Source organism: Anolis sagrei, chromosome 2 (genome assembly GCF_037176765.1).
Source record: "Anolis sagrei isolate rAnoSag1 chromosome 2, rAnoSag1.mat, whole genome shotgun sequence".
NCBI lineage: Eukaryota > Metazoa > Chordata > Lepidosauria > Squamata > Dactyloidae > Anolis > Anolis sagrei.
The window spans coordinates 229,688,654-229,713,608 of record NC_090022.1 but is presented as its reverse complement, the minus strand read 5'-3'; the positions used below and the strand labels follow the sequence as shown (position 1 = coordinate 229,713,608).

Here is a 24,955-nt window from a genome sequence, read left to right as displayed (position 1 = left end):
CTTCATAAAAGTATGAAAGAAAATGCAGAGATTGTCCTTTTTTTAAGTTTACCTGCAGCTTTTGCAAGGGCAGTCCCAATCGATCCTTTTTTTCACATATGCCATTTATCTCTTCATCTCCTACATTCCTACATGCCTGCTTTGCCTTCACCTGACTTCAGTTGCTGAGTTTAGAGTGCCAGAGTAATTTAGACTCATTTAACTCAAGTCGGTGAAGAGGAGAGGATGGGGAAAAAAAACTTTTGCATTTCCCAATAGACTCAGGCTAAAGCAATCTGCTGTACTCTCTCCTTGCTTGTTTGATCTTCCTCACTAATAACTTTTACTATTTTGATGACACCCCAATATTGCTTGGCTAGACAGGTCCCAGTTTTCAGCCATGAAATGTTGGAGGCTATGCTATAGCCAAGACTGCAGGACATTCAAGGTAGGTTCTTCACTGGAACAATATTAAAACATATCAGAACTGCAGGCACTGCTTTCAAAATAAACACACTCTAATCAGACTGCAGTATTAACATGCTCAAAACTGATAAGAAGTCTCAGGGATCTTCCACACAGCTGAATAAAATCCCACATTATTTGCTTTGAACTGGAATATATGGCAGTGTGGACTGAGATAACCCAGTTCAAAGCACATATTGTGGGATCTTCTGCCTTGGTATTTTGTGTTATAGGGCTGTGTGGAAGGGCCTTCAATGTTGGAGAAGAATAGAATAGTTAAAACAGCTAAGGCTGTACATAGATCATGTGTGTTTTAGGTCTTCCTTAGAGTAATTTTGGCCCCTTCCACACAGCTGAATAAAATCCCACAATATCTGCTTTGAACTGGGATATATGGCAGTGTGGACTCAGATAACCAAATTCAAAGCAGATATGTGGGGCTATTCTTCCTTGATATTCTGGGTTATTTTGCCTTGATATTCTGGGTTATGTGCCTGTGTGGAAGGGCCCTTCCACACATCCCTATATCCCAGAATATCAAGACAGAAAATCCCACAACATCTGCTTTGAACTGATTTATCTGTGTCCACACTCAGATAATGTGGGATTTCCTAACTTGATATTCAGGGATATAGGGCTGTGTGGAAGGGCCTCCAGTTTCCCTTAAGTCATGCTTACTCATGAGTAGGCAGATATCTGTTTGCTCTGATCATTCATTGCCTTGTAAGTGGGATCACCCTTGAAAAACAATGTCTGAAGAGTAAAGGGGAGTGGGCTTTAACAGTGAAATAACAGTGAAATTAATGTGGAATCATTTTATTTTCTTCCATAAACAGCGTCATAGACTCGTCCTTTCTTGTACTGAACATCCTTGAATCCAGCTGCACCAAGGAGTGCATTGTACTCGGATACGGTCCGTTCTTTTCCATCAAGACAAAGCAGCATTATTATGGAGTAGATGTGGGCTACTAAAGGCCCACTTCTGTCTTCATTGAGAACTGTCTCCACTACTAATACACCACCACCTGTCAAGTGATTTAGGAAAGAGAGGACATCATTACCTATTGCACTGGGATTGTGGCGCAGCTGGCTGAGTGTCAGCTGCATTAAGATCACTCTGACTAAAAGGTCATGAGTTCGAAGCCAGCCCGGGTTGGAGTGGGCTTCCAACCAATTGTGTAGCCTGTTGTCGACCTTTGCAACCCAAAAGACAGTTGCATCTGTCAAGTAGGAAAATTAGGTATCACCTTGTGTGGGGAGGCTAAATTAACTAATTTATGAGGCCATAAAAAAGACTCCAGCAAAGCACTCCAGCAAAAAGCAGAAATACTTCATCAGTCTCGCAGATGGACGATGAAAGCGACAGCTCCCCTGGCGGCCAAAAAAAAGTTAAATAGCCTCTGTGTATGTCTGTATACGTTGTATGTCAAATTGGCATTGAATGTTTGCCATATATGTGTACACTGTAATCCGCCCTGAGTCCCCTGCGGGGTAAGAAGGGCAGAATATAAATACTGTAAATAAATAAATATTGCTTTACCTTTTTGAAAACTTGAGAATATGTTCCTTCTCATGAAAAATACTAGGGAATGTGTGCCAGTGTACAAAAAAATGTGATATATTTTCTGTAACATATTTACTTGATGAATGTACATTTTCCCCATTCTGACTTCAACACATACACAAGCACATTTCATCACAAATAGGAAAGCATAATCCTCCCATTCTTATCCAGGAAAATCTAATGATCTGTTGACTGAGGATTGTTTGGAGCATGAAATGGGAATTGCTATACTCAGGCTGCCCTTTCTCATGGTTAGTTAGGAATGGCTTTCCCCCTTCAACCCAGACCAGTGGGTGCCGTCCACAAGATGTAGGCACAAGATGTGCGCTCCTTCCTCTACAGCAGTGGTTCTCAACCTGTTGTTGACTTTTCAATTCTGCCTTTGATGGCATTGGTTCTAATGACTTATTCTTGGGCTGCCGGAATCAGGCCCGCCATCTCCTTTTTCAAAGTTCAATTTGTGAGCCACAGCCACAAATGGCATCATCATTATTATTATTATTATTATTATGTTTATGTTTATGTTTATGTTTATTATGTTTTTTTCATACAGAATGTTCATTATATTGTGGCCACTGAACTGCATTGCATGGGTCTACACCAGGCATGGGCCAACTTGGGCCCTCCCTCTAGGGTGTTCTGGACTTCAGCTCCCCCAATTCCTAGCCCCAGGCCCCTTCCTTTTCCCTTTCAGCCACTTAAGAGGAAAAGGAAAGGGAAAAGGAAACAGCATGAGGCCAGGAATTGTGGGAATGGAAGTCCAAAACACCTGGAGGGAGGGTACAAGTTGGCCCATGCCTGGTCTGCACTGATCATATAATGCAGATTCAAACCTCATCATGTGTAGATAGGACCCTGAGCACCCTGTAAGTCCTGTGGCTGGGTGATGAAATGAGGTCCTTGGCGCAATCTGGGTAGGAAGCATTGGGGGCCTGTGAGGGCATTCTAAGAGAGCAGAGACTGGGAGGGAGGAAAGGAAGGCCCACGCAAGCCCCCAGCATGGCAGAAGAGGATAGGCCCAAAGGCATTTCACTTCGAAAGAGGGAAACTTCTTTGCACCTTCTGGGGGTTGTAGGGTAACAGAGGGGAGAAAGAAGTGAGAGAAATTAACAGACCACCTTTCCCTCCCTCTATCACATGCCCCCTTTCTCGGCTGCGTGGTGGTGTTTTGCCCTCATGCAGGAGGGGGGCGGGGTCAGTTGGAGTCGTTTGTGCGCATGCACTGTGTCATCTTCTAGCTTTTTTTGGATTTTTAGTCCTTGCTGCTGGTTTTTTCTCTCAATTTTTTAGTGATGGTCACTCGTTGAGTTGTTAGGTGTATTGTGGCCAAATTTGGTGTCAATTCATCCAGTGGTTTTGAAGTTATTATATCCTCACAAACGAACACGGCATTTTTATATAGAAAGATTGTTATTTATACCCCACGTATTCTCTCCACAAGGAGACTCAGAGCCTAGCTGTCTAGGACCATGTCAACATGAGCCAAATAATACAGACTCTTGCCTCAGTTGCTATGGCGAGTCCACCAAACACATGGATAGATTAGCAGGAGAAGCACTGCAGCCCCTCAAGGCTGAGGTTCCCACAATATAATGGCTCTGAGAGTAACTTAAGTCCAGATGCAACACCTCCATTCCTCACCAATAGCTGTACTCATGATGGCTGACAGAAAGTGAAATTTTGCAAGATATTGAGTACTTGACTTTACCCACTCCAACTTTAACTGTTTCTCTTAATGTAATGATTTGAGTTCATCCTCATTGTAATGAAAACTTTCATTAACCAAAGAGCAGCCCATGGGTTAATGACCTTTTAAAGATAATGGGCCTGGGAACATTGTATTCACTTGATACTTTGACAAGAGTGGAAAATTGAAGGCTATCACCAGAGGACAAACCAAAAAGATTTTGGAGAAGTGTGGTGGTGGAGTTGGTCAATGACAGAACATGTGTCTGGAATCCAAAAGAGCCCAGGTTAAACCTCTGGTTCCCTCCTTATAAAGCTGTCTTCAAACTAATAATTATTGCTGCTAGTTATTGTAGATCCTAGTCTGGATAGAAGCAAATTAAAGGCAGCATATATGGTGAGCCCAGGAATTTTCACTCATTTATCATAGGCTATAAAGAGCAGTCTTGTGTTCATCCCGTACTATCTAAGTATACATACCAGGCTTACAGGCCTTGTGTAGTTTAGTTAGCAGAGCCACACAGTTCTCATCATCTCGGTTGTGGAGAATTCTAGCCAAAATGTATAGATCAGCTTCAGGAATTGGATCATTTAAAAAGTCCCCTATAATATTAGAGAAAAACATCTGTTCATTCGAACATATAAAGAGCTGTTATTTCTACCTTTTAGCTAATTATTATTATTATTATTATTATTATTATTTAACTTTATTTGTACCCCACTAGCATCTCCCGAAGGACTCGATGCCACCCTCATTCACCATGACGGCTGTTGAATCACAACACTGGTAAAACTACATGTGAGGAAGTCCTTAAACTACCTTGGCTCAATGTTATAGAATCCTATTATTTGCAGTGTGATGAGGAAAACATGTAAGATCAGTGGGGAAACAGGGCTCTTCAACAGAAAACAGGGTCTAATCACATTCCTTTGATTATCTTAGGGTGCATCTATAATGTAGAATTAATGCAGTTTCACACCACTTCAACTGCTATGGCTCTAATGCTATGGGATCGTGTGAGTTACAGTTTTACCAGGTATTTACCTTTCCTTGCCAAAAGAGAGCTGATGCTTCCCCAAACTACAATATCCAGGATTCCGGTGCATTAAATCATGGTAATTAAAATAGTATCAAGCTACATTCATTGTATTACACTCTCTAATTCATGGAAAGCTTTGTGCAGGTTACAAATATAAGAACATATAATGTTTCATGCAGGGCATGATGGGATTAATGCTATAGGAGCACATAGTAGCAATGGTAGTATGCAGGATAAAGGGAACATATGCTCATATTTACTTTGTCAGGAAATCCATCTTGGGATAAGAAAGGAGATAGATAAAAGGAATTTAGAAATGTTTGGTTGTAGGAAAATTGTCAATTGTGTTGGGTAAACTACCAAACTTTACTGAGGCTGGAGCTCCATAGTTCCGTTTCCAGATGAAGGAAACAAACAGGTGAATCAACTTCTTTTAGAGGAAATAAGTTACCTCAATGGGCAAGAAAGAGGCAGCTGGCCTCAGCATTAAAAGAGAAGGGCTAATCTAGTGCCCAATTGACTCCTTTTCCACTGATACCTCTGTGTGAGTGATGATGCTTCTTTACTTCCAAAAATAATATACACCATATACACTGTTGGTTATTGGTGCTTTTCTTGCAGAAGAAAGACATATCTACGGTTTAAAGCTATATATAATCACATAACCATATCTCACCACTTTGGAAAGTAATCTGGTGTTCCTCTGAGGGCACAGTATGCTTCTTAGCCCTTTCCACCACATCAGGTAGGTCAAAAATGGTCAGAGTAGAATTTGGGTACAATGAAATATATTGTTTGGCAAAGGCATCACTACCTCCTTTAAAAAAAACAGAATGGGAAGTAAAAGTCTTAGAAATTTTCTTCAAGGCTAGGGTCACAGATTATTAGGAGCTGAAGGACATATTATGAGAAGACATGACTAAATAGCAAAAACAATATTGCTTAGCAAGGTAAAAGGTGGTAGGAAAAGAAGGCTGCATTAAAAGATGGAGAGACTCAATCAAGCTTCAGCACTGTGTGTGCAAAACTTGAGCAGCACTGTTATTACATGGTGACTTAGAATGGTTTATCATTGATAGGCCTGAGAACCATTGACAACAACAAAAGAATAAGATTTTGTCACATCTAGGTATGCTGGAGAAATCTTTTATAGTGTCCTAATTTCAAAGATCCATCGCCATTGAATTTTACAAATTTCACTTGACCTGATATCAGTGTGCATTAACTATTGGTAGCACTTTACCAGAGTTAAGGATGGGTGATTTTTTTAAAAAAAACAACAATTGAAAGATGGGTTCCAGAATTTGTCAGGAAACCCTAAGAAAGTGAACTGTGGAAAATAATATTTGCAGTTCAGGACTTGTACCTCACAAAAAAAGAGCAGAACTGTGCAGATAACACTGTTTTCTGAGCAAAAAAAGTTTTCTATGCAAAACTAAAATAAAATCACAATAGAATGTGAAAAAATTGCCCAAGCTAAAGCATTTTAGAAAAGAAACCATATCTTTCTGCAACTAAAATAAGAACAATCTTGATCTATGTCTGGAAAAAGTAGTTTCTGAGCAAATAAATTACAAACTTCCAGATTGTCCTCTGTTGCCCCTTCCTCTAAATGGACATTTATAGGAACACTTCTTGATGAAACATATCTGAAGAATCAAGCTGGGGGTTGGAAGATATGTCTTTTCTAAAGCAACTCTCCAATTCTAGAACAGTCACTAGCTAACTTCTAGTAATTGTGGGCTCATTTATTTATTTATATATTTTCTGCATTTTACCCTTTTCTATCTCCACTTAAAGGTTTTCCCCTGGACTTAAAGTCAGGGAAAACCTTTACCTTTACCTATCTTCACCCCAAAGGGGACTCAGAGCAGCTTCTAATTTGGCAAAGATTCAATGCCACATTGCAACATAAAAACAAATAAATATACAATACATTTAACAATAAAATAATAAACCATAAACATACATTTAAATAACTGATTAACACCATAGCATCAAATCCTTCAGTACACTGACCAAGCCAATTTGTTTCTCTTAACTTCATGGTTGTATATTGCACTGTGGATGTGTTACTGCCCACATACCTGATTTCATAGCCAGGTTTTAACTTTCTTTTGAAAACCAGGAGGGAGGAAGCCAATCTAATATCTAATATCGTTGAGGAGGGAGTTCCATAGACTGCAATGGGGGTGGGATTGAGAGCAGGGCCTTTCCAGAAGATCTTAGCATCCAAGCTGGTTCATGGGGAGATCCGTTTGGACAGGTAAACTGGGCTAGAACCGTTTAGAACTTAACAAAATCTCCTTAACAAGATGTCCAAAAAAATCTCCCTGAAAAAGGAATGTATTCTATTAAACCAATAGTAGAATATACAATTCCACAGTTGTTGCAGGAGGGAGGGGAAAGTTACTTCAGCTTTTACTATCAAAGTATCATAGGGATGAAAGTCAACCTGAGAGATCATCCCCCAAATTAATAGGGTCTCAAACTGCAAATAAGAAAGGCATCTGAGAATTTGTGGTGCTTACCTCCTACATCACAAACTCTGTTGAAACTAGAAAGATCAAATGCGCATATCACATCCTGACCATACAGACTCCAGGCATCCTCCATGCCACCTTGGAATCTTTCAATGTCTTCCTTGGAGCTAGGAAAGCAAAATCAGAATGAAAGATAATCTAAAAGGATGGTTGCATACAAAGTCTGACATACAGCTAACCTATGCAGAAAAATAAGTGTAATTACTGTACCCCTTTTCTAAGAAGAATGGCAGAAGGTTATCCTTGCTTAGGGCCTTATCGCACTTGAGCGTGTGTCCACTTTAATCAACTTTAAATGCTGTGACTACCTCCTGCAGAAGTCTGGATTTTGTAGTTACAGGAGGGGCCTTTAAACTTCTCATTCAGAGAAGCCCTGGCGCTCCCTAAACTACAAACCCCAGAATTCTGCAGGAGGCAGTCACAGCATTTAAAATGGATTAAAGTGGATAAATGCTCGAGTGTGATGAAACCCTTAGTCCATCCCAGAAGAACCTTTAAAAAGCAGTTCTCCTCTACTCCAGTGGTTCCCAACCTTGGTCCATGGACCACCAGTGATCCGCAAGAATTAAAACATGGTTTGCGGCCTCACTGTTACTTCACCATTGCAACGACAGTGACTGGTCTTGCAAAACCCTCTTATATTGCTGAGGCTTACAAAATATGGTTTTCTGTGGGTGAGCAGATGGCGACTACTGGATGGCATATGTTCTGTATCAGAAACTAGAGCTGATGGGGTGCTGATTTTCTGAATCAGCACCCCAAATAAGCAAACCGAATTTAAAGTTGACCAAAAACGGATTCGTAACCCTTTTGGTACTAATGTTGGAGAGCGGTCCCTGGTCAAAGTGGTCCCTGGTCAAAAAAAGGTTGGGAACAACTTCTCTACTTACTTTAGCTCAGAACCATTTTTGCAGTGGACAGCACTTGCCAATCCCCTGAGGGGTGCTACTGCTTCCCCTCTTTGCAGCAGGACCTTCAAAGTTCACATCAAAATCCATGATTTTGGTTTCCAGATCTTATTATTTATTTATTTGTTTGTTTAAAACACTTATATTCCACCCTTCTCACCCCGAAGGAGACTCAGAGCGGAGAACAACATATACATGGCAAACATTCAGTGCCTGGGTACAATACATAAACATTAAAAACATTTATCTAAATATTAAAATACACCATTTAAAATAACACAATTTAAAACTGTCCTAGACATCCGCATCAAATCCAGTAGGCCCTGTCGTCTTTCCCATTGTCGCTTCATTGCCCTGTCCCAAAAGCTTGGTCCCACAGCCAAGTTTTTACCATCCTTCTAAAGGACAGGAGGGAGGGGGCCGACCTGATCTCACAAGGAAGGGAGTTCCATAGCCGGGGAGCAATCACCGAGAAGGCCCTCAAGTTACTGTATATTTAAGGTCAGCCTGTACATTCATATATTTGGTTAGTACCCCTTTCAAAACAAGTTAGGATGTTGCTGCGATTCAGATTTCAGATACAATTGTGTTGTTTTATTTTTAAAAGAAAACAATAAATGTATTAATAATTTTGCCTGTCTGGAATGTTGTTAAGATTAATGCAGTCCTATAAGAGAGAGCTGGAAGTGTGACTGAAAATCATGCAGCAATCAGGCACAATCATGTAACACTGCGAGTCTAAAGTTAAACTCTGTCTCTGTGATGTAGGATCTCTTCTAGGCCAACATTACATATTTTCATAAGGATTATGTCAATATGCAAAAAGGAGCACCAAACAGAAAAATATAATATTTACCTGGAAAAGTTCTTATAAATATCTTTTTCTGAAGTGTCAAACATCAATTGAACCTGGTGTTTTCCTTCCCTGAAATGGAACAGATAAAAATTGCCAAGAGTTATCCTTATTTATTTTTAAAAGTTAGTAGTGTGAAGTACTGTATAAATCATAAGGTGAGAATAGCTGTGCAGGAGGAATTGACCTTAGCCCCCCAGCTGGGTTTAAGGAGCAAGAGGGAGAAGAAGCATTAAGCAGGGGTAAGGTGCAAAGGCCGGGAGGCAAAGCTGTATGAGATGGGGAAAGGGAAGAAGGAGGGAACGGAAGAATGCAAATGGATGTGTGAAACAGCAAGAAAGGGGGGGGGGGGGGCTTGGGAGTTTGAGACAAGAAAAGGAGAAGAGGAGCAGAAGTGAAAAGTGCCCCTGCCAAGTACAAGAAATAAGGGAGGAAGCACTGCAAAGGTAAAAGGTGAAGGAGAGGAGAGGGAGACAGAAGGGAAGATGTGATGTGCAATAACATAGTGCAAGAAAGACGAGAAGAATGGCATGCGAAGGCATGGTGTGAGAGAAATAACCCAAAGGGAAGGGAGGAGGGAGAAATGTTACCATACACCGTGCAAGAAATGTTAAGCGTTTGAGCTACATTCTGAAAGGAAGAAGTACTAGACATCATATTTCACAAATATATTGGCTAATCAAGCATACCAAGTATTTCAGAAGAAAATGAATCTGTGCTTCATAGAGTGCAACAGAGCCTTTGACTGTATAGAATATGAAAAATAGATTGTCCTGATGTTCAACCTGCACTCTGAATGAAAGGTGCATTTCATCACTATGTCTGTTAAATGTATGCATGGAATATATATGAGAGAACAATTTGGACTTGGGTGAAAGAAGTATTATAACATGAAGAAGAAACATCAGAAGCCTGGGCCAAGGAGATTATACCATATAACTAGCAAGGACCTGGAACTATTGAAAAAATAGTGAAAAAAGAAAGGCACAAACAGGAATGCAGCTGATATCAAGAAAGCAAAAAGTGTGAAAAGGCTCAGAAGAACCTGAAACCCTAGAGACCAGACAGGGAGACGGGAGAGGGGTGCAAATAAGCTGTTCCTGGTGTTGATGGCAGCCTCATGGCTCCATGGTACCCAGAGAAGGAGGAAAAGCACCCAACTGGTGACCCAGTTGTCCTTGCTCCTTAGCCAAAATTCTATCTTCTGGATGGCCCTCAGGATCTCTTACTCGCCCTCCCTAGGCTCAGTCTCATGGAGTTCCCAACTGACCTCATTAAGGTCTTCAAAACATCCCCCTTGCTTTTCAAGGTTTTTGTGAATGAGGCCAGTTGTCGAGTTCACCACCCTTGGCCCAACAGCATCACATGCCCAAATGGCCTAATTTATGTTGCCTATCTCCATGACATGCTATGCCTGTGCTGTTAAGCATATTACTTTCAAGGGGAAATCCATTTTTGTAACATGAAAATCTATTAAAGATTGTCTATGCCTTCACTCAGTCATCACTCAGAATGGAGATTCCACTCAAGAAATCAGAAGACTAGTGAACCGCAATTTTGAAGAAAGTAGGTAAATTACCCCAATGTAAAGATACTGTTTTGGAGATCAATGCCAGAATTATCTATCTGTGCCATAGTATTTCATATTTTAATGTACAGATGTAAAATATGAAAAGGGTGGAAACCTGATAGAAGAAGAAAAATCAGAAATATGTGATATGGAACTAGAAAATTATGGATACCATGGACTGCCAAAAACATAACAAGTCTGAACTTTTACTGCAAAACATAACAAGTCTGAACTTTTACTTGAAACCATAATGACTATTGTTCACAAGATGACTTTATTAATTTGAAAAGGTAATCAAACTCAAGACAGTAAGAAAAAAATTAAGTGCATTTTGGACGAACTGATTCAACAAAGGAACCTGCAGTCCAGATTTGCAAGACTTGATCAGGGCTGTTCAAAGCTGAGTTGCTTAGACATCCCCAGGCCCTTTCTAAACTGCCATATAATCTGGATAATCCAAATTATTTGCTTTAAACTAGATTATATGAGTCTACACTGTCATAATCGACTTCAGAGCAGATAATCTGGATTCTATATAACAGTGGAGAAGGAGCCTCAATGATACAGTTGTTGCAATTCATCATATAACATATGACAGCATATGACAAGGTTTCCGCCCCTGATAATTTGTGCTTACTTCTTACCTTACAGCTTTTGTCAAGTACTGTGAACTCGTATAAATAAACTCAGAGCACAACCTTGTGTATTGATACTGTGACCTTGAGCTTGATTTAGCAAGGCAGAGGTTAGCAAGTTGTGTGTTTCCATAAAAACCTTAAAAAGACACAAAACATTATGTTGTCAAACTCTGAGAGAATTAAGATTCCAGATAGCTGACAAGTAGGGAGAGCCAGCTTGGTGTAGTGATTGGGGCATTGGCCTATGTGGCAGACCAGGGTTTCAATTCCTACTAGGCTGTGAAAAGTCACTGGCTTAATCTGGGAAAGTCACACTCTATCAGCCTTCACAGAAGGCAAACGCAAGCCCGCTTGTAACAAATCTTGCAAAGAACACCCTGCAATAGGTGTGACTTGAAGGCACACAACAACAAAGAATTGCCAGATCTCACAGTTTCTTTACTGGGGACCCACTGGTTCTGTGTGTCCCCAGATTTTTTGCCCTTCAACTCCCAGAAATCCTAACAACTGGTAAACTGGCTGGGATTTCTGTGAGTTGTGGGCCAAAACATCTGCTTTAGGGGGGTTTTTGGGGGGGAGAGGGGTCATCTGCAGGTGGAAAACAAGGAGGCAACCCTACCATTAAAAACTGATACTTGATGCAAAGGGGTGGTACTTAATGCAAAACCAGGGCCTTCTCTAGATTGCAGATTTTGGATCAGAAGCCATAGGATGTGGAATTATCCTTAACTGGCAACCCTGCTATCAATCTCTTCAATGTTTTTCCACCAACAGACAACCCAAGTTGCTCCCTTTTCCTGATGTGGTTACCTTCATTGTCCTTCCTCTCCATTCTCAGTAACTTTAAACCCACACAGGCCTCCAGTAGCCTTTGCATTCCCATGTGGCTGGTGCCCAGGCGTTCAGCAATCTCTGCCGAGGAGAGAAGGCCTCCCGACTCCAAAAGTAAATCAAATACTCCTAATTCACAGGCAGTAGACATAATCTGCAAAAATAAGGAATAAAAGGAAGAGGGAAAATTCAGATACTTTTATATTTGTAATGGTTAACTTTGTAACTGTTATGTGCGGTTATTGTCCATTTTACATTTGTAAGGGATCAACAAACATCCTCTACCTACAGAGCAAAAGTGATCAAATGCAATACTGAAAATATTGTAAGGAAGACACAAGATGTTTTGGCCACAAAAAAAAACCTATTGCTGTATCAATAGGTACTGGAAGGACCTATCCAAAATGAACTTCCTGTCAGTCTCTTGTCAATACTGTGTAACAATTTTGTGCTTCCCTGAATTTCAAGGTCCTGCTAGCCAGTAACCATATTCCTTCCAGGCCTATTTTCTGAACCCCAGATTTACAGCAAATTAATGCTTATTCTCCTGCTCTGTCATGTCATAAGGGGTAAAAGGATGCTCTGGAGCAGGGGTTCTCAAATATTTTCAGTCATAGAACACCTTTGACATGTGAAATTCAAGGCAGAACACAAAATTTCATCTCACAGATGCATAGAGTTTTTGATAAATTAAATGATACTAATATTGATGAAGCAAGGTAGTTTCACAATTTAGGAATGCAAGACATTACATTTTATTGTTCAAAATTTTTATTTTCTCCACAAATTTCACACTTTGGTTCCCAGGAATGAACTGGCATGCTATAGAGTCTATAGTTTATGTTTTACATGGAAGGTCCTAAATTATCTACTGTACTCGATGCTGAAGCCTATGAGGCCTCCGAGGATAAGGATTTTCTGGTTGAGCCCAATGTTTCTGTGGGAGAAAGCGAAAGTGTTTTTCGAGATAATGGGACTGTTTTGGGTAGATCTGTTGTTGGGGAAACAGGCAGTGATTCTCACGAGAATCGGCCAGGGATTAACTCTGAAAGAAATGTGAAGGAGACAGGAAGGTTACAGATAACCCAGCATTTACAGATCAGAAGAGATCGTGTTAAACAGGCAAATCTGGTGTTCCCAGAGACTGAAAGATAAACCAAGGGTATCCAGGTGCGAGAAAGAGTGGTGTCATGGGAAGGAGGGAGTATTCTTAAGGAATTGGTTTCAGTGTTTGGTGGGGAAAATCAGTTTCATGTGTCAAGTTGCCTGTCTTGGGAGCTCTGAGTTAGGAGTTCTGTTCTTGAGTCTGTATCTTGTTTCCTTTTTAAGTTCCATCCCTCCTGTTTGGATTACAACTCTAGTTTCAAGTCTTTGGAATTATAGTCAAGTTCAAGTATCAAGCCTTTGGATTATGATCATGTTCATGCTTTCAAGCTTTTTGATATAATTCTAGTTTAAGTGCAACAAACCTTGGATTACAGTTTCTTGATTTTGCCTTAAGTAATTTTTGTAATTCCTTTTCAGAGTTGGTCATTGCTTTTTGTTAAACTTCTAGAAATCTAGCTCATGCATGTATTCTGAAACTGCTTTTATATTAGATACTCTTTTCTTAATCAACTTACTATTCTTGTTCATCTTTGTAGTGTTTGGGTGAAAAAGGAATCAAGTAGATGGCTGGACTGCAACACTTGATACTTTTCTACACTCCACTCATGGGTGCAAAAAATCACTATATTGAGATTTTGTCTCATTTATTTCTAAATCATCATCATTTTTGAAAAAATCCTTACTTTTTGTGGAGCACCAAGTGCTCCACGGAGCACAGTTTGAAAAACTGCTCTGCAGAATAGACTTTTCGAACACTATTTAAAATGTACCATCAACAGTGCCCAACTAATTTGACTTTGGAGAAGCAACTCAGATTTTAACTTAGAACTATGACCTATAGAATATAGAATGCCTCTGTCCCTTTTAGGTAAAATACAAGATACAAGGAATTCACTAAAGTCTGTATTAATATGTCATCAGCCTCAGTTCTCGCCCATCTTTACACACAGGAAGTAACCACACAAGGACTGAATCCAATCACCCTGCATTACAATTGCGCCTTTATCACACCAGGACTTTAAAGCAGGCAGCACTGCATTTCTGCCACTTGCAGAATTTTGAGAAATGTAATTTGGGAAGTCAAGGACCTCTATGGCTGAGAATTCAAAAGGCCCATCATAACCTACATTTCCCAGAATTCTGGTGTGATAACATAGTTAGAGATCACATGACTGAACCACTTTCTTTTTTTTCTCCTATAAGTTTTACTATGAGAACTAAATTGATCTCTACCCACATATGCCTTGAACACCACATGAAGTCACTATACCCTGAGCTTTTAAAAAAATTCCCTGTTCTCCTCAATGAACTGTTCCTCTTGTCTTCAACAAAAAACAGTTGGACCACTTCTTCTTGAAGATACTGCCCAGATGATAAAAAGGTTAGCTATCTTCCCAAGCTTATTCAGAGTGTCCACAAGTAATTGTCATATCCACAGGGTGATATGCAAAAGGTGTAATATTTTAGATCTGGCCCAGCAGTGTCATCTTGGGAGGTTTCTTAATAAGAGCTACACAATCAAGCGCGTAAATGAAATCTTATATGAAAATCTAACTGGAAGAGTCCAGAGGAGCAATGTCAATTTGCTCTAGCCCCATTGCACCGCATCTCCTTTCCCCAGACAAGCTAAAGGAATAGTGAAGATATTCAACTGTATCAATATTAAAGATTAAGTGTTCCCAGTTCCAGAATGTCATTAGTAGAGTAAAAAAGAGGTTTCATGGATATAACACATTTAATCACAATGCATAAGAGGAAAAGGGAGCCACCAAGTGATGATATCCTTATAAAGTGTTGTTTAATTATTCTTTCTTGGTGGGGTTGTCATCAGTTTTATCTTATGGGCAAAACAAAGACAAATTTAATCCACGCTATGATTCCAACATAGCGTGAAAATTGCTGGGGTGAAAATTGCTGGAAGAAACATTAACAACCTCAGATATGCAGATGAAACCACTCTGATGGCCGAAAGCGAGGAGGAGCTGAGGAGCCTTCTAATCAAGGTGAAAGAAGAAAGCGCAAAAGCCGGGTTGCAGCTAAACGTCAAAAAAACCAAGATTATGGCAACAAGAATGATTGACAACTGGAAAATAGAGGGAGAAACCGTGGAGGCCATGACAGACTTTATATTTCTAGGTGCAAAGATTGCTGCAGATGCAGACTGCGGCCAGGAAATCAGAAGACGCTTACTTCTTGGGAGGAGAGCAATGTCCAATCTCGATAAAATAGTAAAGAGTAGAGACATCAGACTGGCAACAAAGATCCGCCTAGTCAAAGCCATGGTATTCTCTGTAGTAACCTACGGATGTGAGAGCTGGACCTTAGGGAAGGCTGAGCGAAGGAAGATCGATGCTTTTGAGCTGTGGTGTTGGAGGAAAGTTCTGAGAGTGCCTTGGACTGCGAGAAGATCCAACCAGTCCATCCTCCAGGAAATAAAGCCCGACTGCTCACTGGAGGGAAGGATACTAGAGACAAAGTTAAAGTACTTTGGCCACATCATGAGGAGACAGGAAAGCCTAGAGAAGACAATTATGCTGGGGAAAGTGGAAGGCAAAAGGAAGAGGGGCCGACCAAGGGCAAGATGGGTGGATGGCATCCTTGAAGTGACTGGACTGACCTTGAGGGAGCTGGGGGTGGTAACGGCCGACAGGGAGCTCTGGCGTGGGCTGGTCCATGAGGTCACGAAGAGTCGGAGATGACTGAACGAATGAACAACAACATGATTCCAACAAGACATTTGTTGTTTACATTTAATGAAGCAAGGATTTAAAATATATTTAATGCCACACATTTAATAAAACTTTAATATTTATACAGATTAAAGCTTTAATATTTATACAGATTTTATTAGTTCCTCTCACCTTTGTAATGAGAAATCCATGTTGATGCTGAAATAAGATTTGAATCATTTCTTCTGTACAGTCCATCCTTCTTCAATGTTCTCTCTGAGAGCTCCTCTTCAGGTGTTTACGTGCTTTTGCTGTTTCTCAAGGAAATAAGCTTTCTGTCCTCTTCAAAGGACTTCTCTTATATTACTGCTGTGTCCTACTTGCTAAATGTCTCTGTTGCAAAACAAGGGGCATTTAGGAAATGGTCAAGCGTTTGAAGCCAAAAATGGAATTATTGCATTTACTCAAATATGTCACAGTTGTCCCCATATAAACTGAACTATGTGAAAAGGAAGAAGAACTCGGAGTTGACTCACTAACTTTTGGGGAAATGAGCAATAGTGATGTTCAAGTACAGATGTAAGGTGGAGAAAAATGTGCTCAATGTGAAAAAACAGGAAAATACATAAGTGTACCTAAAATGAAACACAAATATAAGCTTTCTAGGGAGAAAGGGGGGGGGGGGGGGATTTCAAAGAATTTATTTCTAAATATCATTGAAAAGCATTTAAAACATTTCTATTTTAAAAAATGTAAGGGGTTCTCCAATACCTCACCATTTGAGCTTATACTGTTTATTTTTATTTCATAGCTCCCTAACCCTGGCCTTAAATGTAAATTGACTCTCTGAGAACAAAAATCTCAAATATAGTTTAGAATCCTTTTGGAGGATGACACCTAGTTGGACTGGTAGTTGTGCTTTTTTGAACTGTGAAAAGAGCACACCTAAGACATTACATGTTACTTGTTAACAGTTACTTGTTAAGTAGTTACTTATATACTCATGTCAGTCATGTAGCTGGGGGGGGGGGGGCTTGAGGGACTTCAGCCCCCCCCCCCCCCCAAATTCTCAGGGTGGTCCGCGAGAAGGCCTTACTGGTACATTATTTAAACTGTTATGTTTATTCATATCATGATCTGATCACCATGCTCAATATATCCCATATGCATAGGGGTATTGGGATAATGATACAAAAGGTTTGCTAGGGTAGACCCTCTCTCACTCAGACACCCCCCCCCTCTCCCCCCGAATCAAACTCAGCCCCCCCCCCTCCAATCAAAATCCTGGCTACGGGGCTGACTCATGTATAAATTGCTCTCATGCATTGCTGAGGGCAGGTTTGGAGGCCTAAATTATGGATTTTGATATGACCCATGTATAAGTTTAGGGTCATTCCATAGAAAGAGGAAAATATCAATGGCTCCTCAGATCCAGATGACCCTGATCATTCCCACCAACAATTTCCCTGCTAGGACATTAAAAAAGTCCAGAAGCTGCACCACATAAGAGAGAGTACAAGGGTTTAGTTTTTGACTTCTCCTGAAATGCACCAATCTCTTGCCTTTTCCCACTCTACCACAAATGATAGAAGAACTTCCCAACTGTGAGAGCTATTCAGCAGGGGAACTCTATGTTCTGGAGTGTGGTGGAGGCTTCTTCTATGGATGCTTTTAAACAGAGACAGGATGGCCATCTGTCAGAGGTCACTGAATGCGTTTTTCCTGCTTTTTGGCAGGGGGTTGGAATAGATGGCCCACGAGGTCTCTTCCAACTCTATGATTCTATGATTCTAAGGGAAAGGTTGGATAAAGTGTTAAGATACAATACCCATAGTAATCAATGGATAATTTGATCCAGGTTTTTTTTTTGCACTGTTTTTTTACTAAAATTTCTAGACTTATACCTGATATTTTTTGTAGCAATCAGCTTGAAGATGTTACTTTTCTACTTTCACTTTCAGCCTCTTCACATGGGGCAAAATGGTGCTCAGCAGACGGGACCTGCTGAGCACCATCAGCAACGCACAGCAGGCTGCGCCCACATTCCTCCCAAAGTGGAGGGGAAGAGCCAGAAGGTGCTTCCTCCTCCTCCACATGGAGGAAAGTGTGTTTTGGGTAGTTCTGACAAAGCTACTTGCAGTTTCCTCCCCTTTACCCTATATGATGGAGGAAAGGGTGGTGGGGCAACATGTGTTGCTGTGCGTTGCCACCCTTGCTCCCATCTGATGGGGACAGGGACAGGATGCCAACACAGCTTGTCCCATCCCCACCATGTGATGGGGAAGGAGGGAGAGCATGTGGGGGCATCATGAGCTACCCTGCACACCTTCCCTTTTGCTGACAATTCCTGATGCTACAACCCAGCACCTGTGGGCTGTGTGAAATGGTCCTTTAATTCTTAGCCGGAATCTTTCTTTGAAGAATTGCAGTCTTGCTCCACAACACCTGAAGATTTGTTAGACTCAGAGAGTACATTAATTTAGTCAGATTTCATACAATTTACTAATGGTTGTAGATTAGAATTGCTTAAATTCTATCTGAAACAAACTAGGGACCTGTGAATGTTACAAATACTGTATTACAAGATCTACAGTGTTCAACAGGACCTAAGAGAGGTCCATAAAAAGTTCTGCAGGTTATTATTATTTATTTTTTTAAGCACAGAAGTGAAACTGTGAATATTGAATTCAAGGACAAGGGCATTATGCTATTTATACCAGTATTTGGATTAAATTAATGAGGCTCAGCATCTTTGGCAAACAACCATGTTTTATCCTGGTATCTAAAAGCCATGGTGTTACTGCCAGTCAGGCCTCCAGGGAGAGAACATTTCACCATATGGGTGCCATACCTGAGAAGGCTCTCTCACATATTCTGGCACAGCATTCTGACCTCTATGAGTGGACATGGAGGAGGGCCCTTCCAGATGTTCTTAATAATCAGGCAGGCACATATGGGGAGCGGCGCTGCCTTACGCATTTTCTACTTCAAATCTCAGAACAAGTTACATCTTACCTTCCTGGAAAGTAATGTGATGTTCCTTTGATGTTGCCAAATGCTTCTTTGTTATTTCCACTACTTTGGGAAGGACAACTATTTTCACAGTAGAATTTGGATGTAATGATGTGTACAGACTTTGGCTAAAGTACCACTCCCTCTTAAATAAAAGAAACAATATGTACAAAGAATTATGTAAAGCAATGTGGATACTATGCATTTCAACCTTCCTCTAAAACATCCCTGTGTTAAAACATGAGGGCAGAGCTCAAGTTCAGCAGAAGAAATAGAGGTAGAACCAGACCCCCAAGAATTAAGAATTCAAACTCCTCCAACTCAATGGGAGAATCTGAGTTTGACCTCATTGTTTTCCACTGTCTGTTTTAAAAGAAAATCAATGTTTAAAACCCCCTTCAAGTTATTTCCTTCAGGTTCATAAAGATATTTAGAAAGTTCCTACTGAAATAGGAATATATTGTCTCATCCTTATTCCTTTCCTGGATAGAATGGCAGAGGCTGAATTTCAAAAAGCAGAGTTTTGAACCAATTACTGGAACCCTTGGAACAAATATGTCATTCAACATATTACACAAAATTAAATCTCGTTGTTCTTTTTAATGATTTTTTTTTTAGAATTGTTATCAAGAGATTTCACTATAAACATGGAATTGGAGCCTAACCTAATATTACTTATTTAGGCAATACCTCACAGCTCAAGAATTATGGTCCTCCAAGTTTAGTGTCTTGGCGGTGGGTACATAGGAGCCTTATTCTTGATCCGCATGTTCTCCCACAGTGAGGACATCAGTTTCCAGGTGGAAGGTGTGAAGAACCCTTACCTTTTAACAGATAGGATGTGGGCAAGGCGAAGCCTCGACGGCCATTTTAGTGTAGTGCAGAGCAGGGAATGGCCGGGATTGGTGGAGAAAAAGGGGGCGGAGTTTAGGAGGAACTGAGAGGGAAAAAAGGAACGTTTTAAGTTTTAGAGAGGAGTTGGAGTCTGGGGTTTGAAGAGAAAGGGAAGTGTAGTGGTGTTAGAGTTAGGAAAAAAAGGCCTAAGTCTGGCCAGGAGTTTGCTAGCAGGGTAGCTAAAGCAAACTGACAGCTATTAGGAGAATAGCTGGGTAGTAGCAGGATAGAATCAGGCTAGATTTATCTGGGCTACTGAAGAATCTCTGGCAGAGACACAGTCCTGTTGGGATTCTGGTCTTGTTTTGGAGGGAGAGAAGAAACTCTTTTGTAACAAAGATAGAACCATTCTTGTAACCATCATGCTTTTAAGACACAACTTTCTGTAATAGCCAAGATATTGAAGCATTTGTACCCATTCTAAATAATAAACTTTGTTGATTATTGTTCATCAAAACCTGACTCAAGTGTGCCTCTATGCTTGAAGATTTCCAAAGTGATCTTAAGTAGGTTTTAAGAAAACTAATGGTGGCAGCATTGATTAGTGATCTGAATAGATCTTTATAATCTCCAGCAATTGAGATCGATTAGCTAGATTCTTTATAAATGGTGCCAGATGGTGGGATTGATTTATTCGTTTTTTAACTAATTGGTTCCAGCGATGCCGGATCTGATTTAGCCGATCGTTATAGAAGGCAGTCCCGGTGAGGATTGGCTTGATGCACCTTCCTCTTGGCACATTTCACCCTTTGGCCCTCTATTCGTGCCTCTTCGAATTCAGCAGCACTGCTGATCACAGCTGACCTCCAGTTAGAGCACTCAAGGGCCAAGGGTTCCCAGTTCTCTGTGTCTATGCCACAGTTTTTAAGGTTGGCTTTAAGCCCATCTTTAAATCTCTTTTCCTGTCCACTGACTAGGAATAGGTTTCCTATTCTTGAGTTGGGAGTATAGTAATTGCTTTGGGAGACGGTGATCGAGCATTTGGAGAACATGGCCAATCCACCTGAGTTGATGGCGTAGGAGCATCACTTCAGTGCTGGTGGTCTTTGCTTCCTCCAGCATGCTGACATTTGTCCACCTGTCTTCCCAAAAGATTTGCAGGATTTCGAAGGCAACGCTGATGGAATTGTTTCAGGAGTTGAATGTAACATCTGTAGACGGTCCACGTTTCACAAGCCTATTGGGAGGGCAATAGCTTTATAAACAAACACCTTGGTCTCCCTACAGATGTCCCGGTTCTCAAACACTCTCTGCTTCATTTGGAAGAATGCTGCACTCACAGAGTTCATGAGGTGTTGTATTTTAGTGCCAATGCTGACTTTTATGAAGAGGTGGCTGCCAAAGTAGTGGAAATGGTCAACGTTTTCTAATGTTACATCATTAAGCCGTGTTTCTGGCATTTCAGAGGGATTGACTAGTGACTGTTGGAAGAGCACTACAATGATCATTTTTGAACTACCTCAAATGATGGCAAGAGCAAAAAAAGTGTTTTGAGTCCTGGAGGAATATTGGATTACTTTCGGATGTGGATTCTGTGATTATACTTAGGTTTGAACTTTAGATAATACTTTCCTCTACAAGGCATATATAAAAAGCAGCATCAGTCAGTGATCATCAGTGCATACTTTTTATTTTTGTAAGGAAAGAAGCATCAACACTCACACAGAGTGATCAGTGGAAGAGGAGGCAATTGGGTTTTGGGATTATTTGATCAGTGAAAGAGGCGGCAATTGGGATTATTCCTTTCATTTTCCCTCTCTTTCTGTCCTGAGGCTACTTGCCTCTTTCTTTCCTATTGAAGTCTCCTCCTTCCTCTTAAAGAAGGTGATTCATCTGTTTGTTCCTTTTACATAGGAACATGGAGATCCAGTCTCAGTAATAACTGGTAGTTTACCCAACACAGATGACAACACAGATGACAGACAGCTTTCTTGGAACCAAGTATTGCTAATTTCCTTTTTATCTATCTTGCTCCCATTTCAAGATTGATTCCCTGAGACAGTAAATATAAGGTTTCTTTTATCCTAAGCATTCCTGTTTCTATCTGAAGCCTAATTTGCAGGATTTTTAGAAATTAAATGTTATTTATTTTTTTTACACTTGCATTAAAAACATTCAGTACAAAAATATACAAAATAATGTGCATTTTACAAACACTTGGACTCAACAAAGGAGCCCCTGGTGGTGTAGCAGATTAAATGGCTGAGCTGCTGAACTTGCCAACCAAAAGGTCGGTGGTTCGAATCAAGGGAGCAGGTGAGCTCCCGCTGTTAGTTCCAGCTTCTCCAACCTAGCAGTTTGATAACATGCAAATGTGAGTAGATCAATAGGTACCGCTCCAGCAGGAAGGTAACAATGCTCCATGCAGTCATGCCATCCACATGAGCTTGGAGATGTCTATGAACAATGCCAGCTCTTCAGCTTAGAAATGGAGATGAGCACCATCACCACTACCCTGCGAGTCAGACACAATTAGACTTTATATCAAAGGGAAACCTTTACCACATTTAACTTTACTCTGCAGTAATACAAACTACATGTTGCTACAACTGTCACCAGAACAAGGCTTTCCAATAGTGTATTCTACACTGTACTTAGCCAGTGAATGGTGATTAAAAATGTAACTCTCCTTTGTTTGTTTGTTAGCCAATGTAACTGTAAGTTGTTTGTGAATCCAATGTAGTTGCATCAAATCTGTATGTTTGTATGTCTAATGTCTTTCTTTGTGTAAAAGTGTAAAAGTTCTGTAAAAGTTCTGATATACCCTCTCAAACTGGAAATTACAATAAAAGAACCTATGCTTTCAAGTTATTGAAAAGTTATTCATGACAAATTGGCGATGAGGATGGGATAATCTTTTCCAATGAATAAAAGTTATTCACAACATCCAGGGTAGGAGAAAGAACTCTTTGTCTGCTTGAGGCAAGTGTGAATGTTGCAATTGGCCACCTTGATTAGCATTGAATGGCCTTTGCAGCTTCAAAGACTGTCTGATTCATGTCTGAGGGAATCCTTTGTTGGGAGGTGTTATTCCGGCCATGAAAACCTTCAACAATACAGATCTTGTACTTCACAGCCTGTCTTTCACACTCAGAATTATTCTATTGTGGAAGATACTTTTTCCTGTTGCTCCAAAAACTAAAATGTAGAACAACAAATTTAAACTATAGGAAAAAAATTCTACCTAAGCTTTAGGGAAAACTTTGCGATGATAAGAGCTGTTTGACAGTGGAATATGCTGCCTTAAAATATGGTGACGCCTCTGGAGTTTTCTCAAGCAGAAGCTGGATGGCCATCTGCTTTGGTTGTGTATTCCTGTGTGGCAGAATAGGATTGGGTGAAGTGGCCCATTTGGCCTATAATTCCATGTAGGGCTTTTTGGAGCAAATCTTTCTTTTTTCTTCACAGAAAAATTCTCCCTCAGCAGTTTAGAACATTCACATACCAGGAATGTAGCCAAACTAGGATCGATACAGATGAATCCTCAGCAAGAGAAATGATCTTCATTTTGATCAAAGAAAGGAGAAGGAATTAAAGAGAATTGCATTACTGAATTTCTGTGAAGGCCCTATTACAACTGGGGGCGGCCTCTGAGCAGTGCTTGGGTGGTCTGGTGGTATAAATTCTTATGCAGGGATCAAGGCATCTAGCAGCTTGATTTATGCAGCTGTCAAGCAGCCCTCTTCGACATAAGTGAATTGCGGGCGCCATCAACTAACGCAAACTCACACTCCGTCATAGTGTCTAAAGGAAAACAGCCCAAGGTACCACCCACTCATCTTATAAGTTCTTTACTGACATGTTTCCTCTAAAGAAAAGGAACCCTCACAGAGCTGCTCACATGACGCCACACTTACAGAGACCCTACTGTATAATCATAGATAGACTATGAAAAACTCACTTTTAAAGGACTGCACAGGAGACATCACACTTGCAACGAAGATCTGCATAGTTAAAGCAATGGTATTTCCGATAGTAACCAAATGACAGCTGGACTATAAGGAAGGTTGAGTGAAGGAAGATAGACGCTTTTGAACTGTGGTGCTGGAGGAAAATTCTGAGGCATTTTCCAGACAGGGAAAGCAGAGCTAGTCCCCTGGTTATCCCTGGCAAATCCCAATGACACAATGGGTTAAACCCCTGTGCCAGCAGAACTGCTGACCGAAAAGTCAGAGGTTCGAATCCGGGAAGCAAAATGAACTCCTGTCTGTCAGCTCCAGCTTCTCATGTGGGGATGTGAGAGAAGCTTCCCATAGGATGGTAAAATATCCAGGTGTCCCCCGGGCAATGTCCCTGCAGACGGCCAATTCTCTCACACCAGAAGCGACTTGCAGTTTCTCAAGTCGCTCCTGACAAGAAAAAACAACCTGGCAAAGTGATAATCAAGATCCATTGTGTGTATGTGTAGAATGATAGACAGATTCCATGTCTGATTTGATAAAACCAGCCAATGTTTGTTCAACCAAGAATCCCCTTGGGCTGCGAGACTGCTGACTGTGGAAACAGCAGCTTAGGATATGTACTCTTTTGGACTCCTTTATTTCAAATCCAAGGCTTGATTGAAAAGACCATCACCTTTCGTTTCTGGGACCTTCCGCATTTGTTTTCTTCACGACATCACCTGGAATTGGACAATTAAATCAATCAGAAACTCAATAGCATTTAAAAATATGGCCACAGGTCTTCCAGAGTTTGGCCCCTCAAATGGGGATGCCCCCCACAGCTGATTGGCCTACCCACAATCAATCCCCCGCCATCTCCTCCATGCCAGAGGGAATCCCCACCTGGAGGCAGTAACATCAGCTGAGCCCCAGCCAATCAGGGCACATATCCAAACCAGCCTCTTTCTTGGCCAATCAGGGATGGGAGCAGGAGGTCTGAATAACTTGTCAAATGTATAAAAACCTTGCATCTCTGCATCTGCTTGTATATGAATCCTTTCTGACTAGATTGAACAAACTTCTTTAGCTTGTCTTCACCCTGTTGAATTACTTCACTGTCTTGGTCTATTTCAGTTTTAGATTGAACACTCGCCGAGCATGGATCCTCTTATCAGTGGTCCTATCTCTAAATTCGTCTATGTTATAAAGAGTGTGTTTAACCTGTTTATTGTTCTGTTTCTTTCATTTAATTTGGTCCTTGTTATTGATTTTAAGTACTATTCTTTGGAGAAAATACACAATATAAACCCAATAA

At 40.7% G+C, this 24,955-nt stretch overlaps 1 protein-coding gene across 1 annotated transcript; it reads right to left on the bottom strand.

Moving 5' to 3' along the window:
• Positions 1-1,137: 1,137 nt before the first annotated feature.
• LOC132766455 (acetylserotonin O-methyltransferase-like) lies at positions 1,138-24,380 on the bottom strand. Its single transcript, XM_067465579.1, has 10 exons — positions 24,335-24,380; positions 18,869-19,010; positions 16,046-16,246; positions 12,057-12,231; positions 11,253-11,382; positions 9,042-9,110; positions 7,266-7,384; positions 5,411-5,551; positions 4,175-4,297; positions 1,138-1,469 (listed from the first exon to the last, which is right to left on the bottom strand). Exons 3-10 carry the CDS (start codon positions 16,109-16,111, stop codon positions 1,261-1,263), a joined length of 1,032 nt encoding a protein of 343 aa, XP_067321680.1. The 5' UTR covers positions 16,112-16,246; positions 18,869-19,010; positions 24,335-24,380; the 3' UTR covers positions 1,138-1,260.
• Between the last annotated feature and the right edge of the window lie 575 nt (positions 24,381-24,955).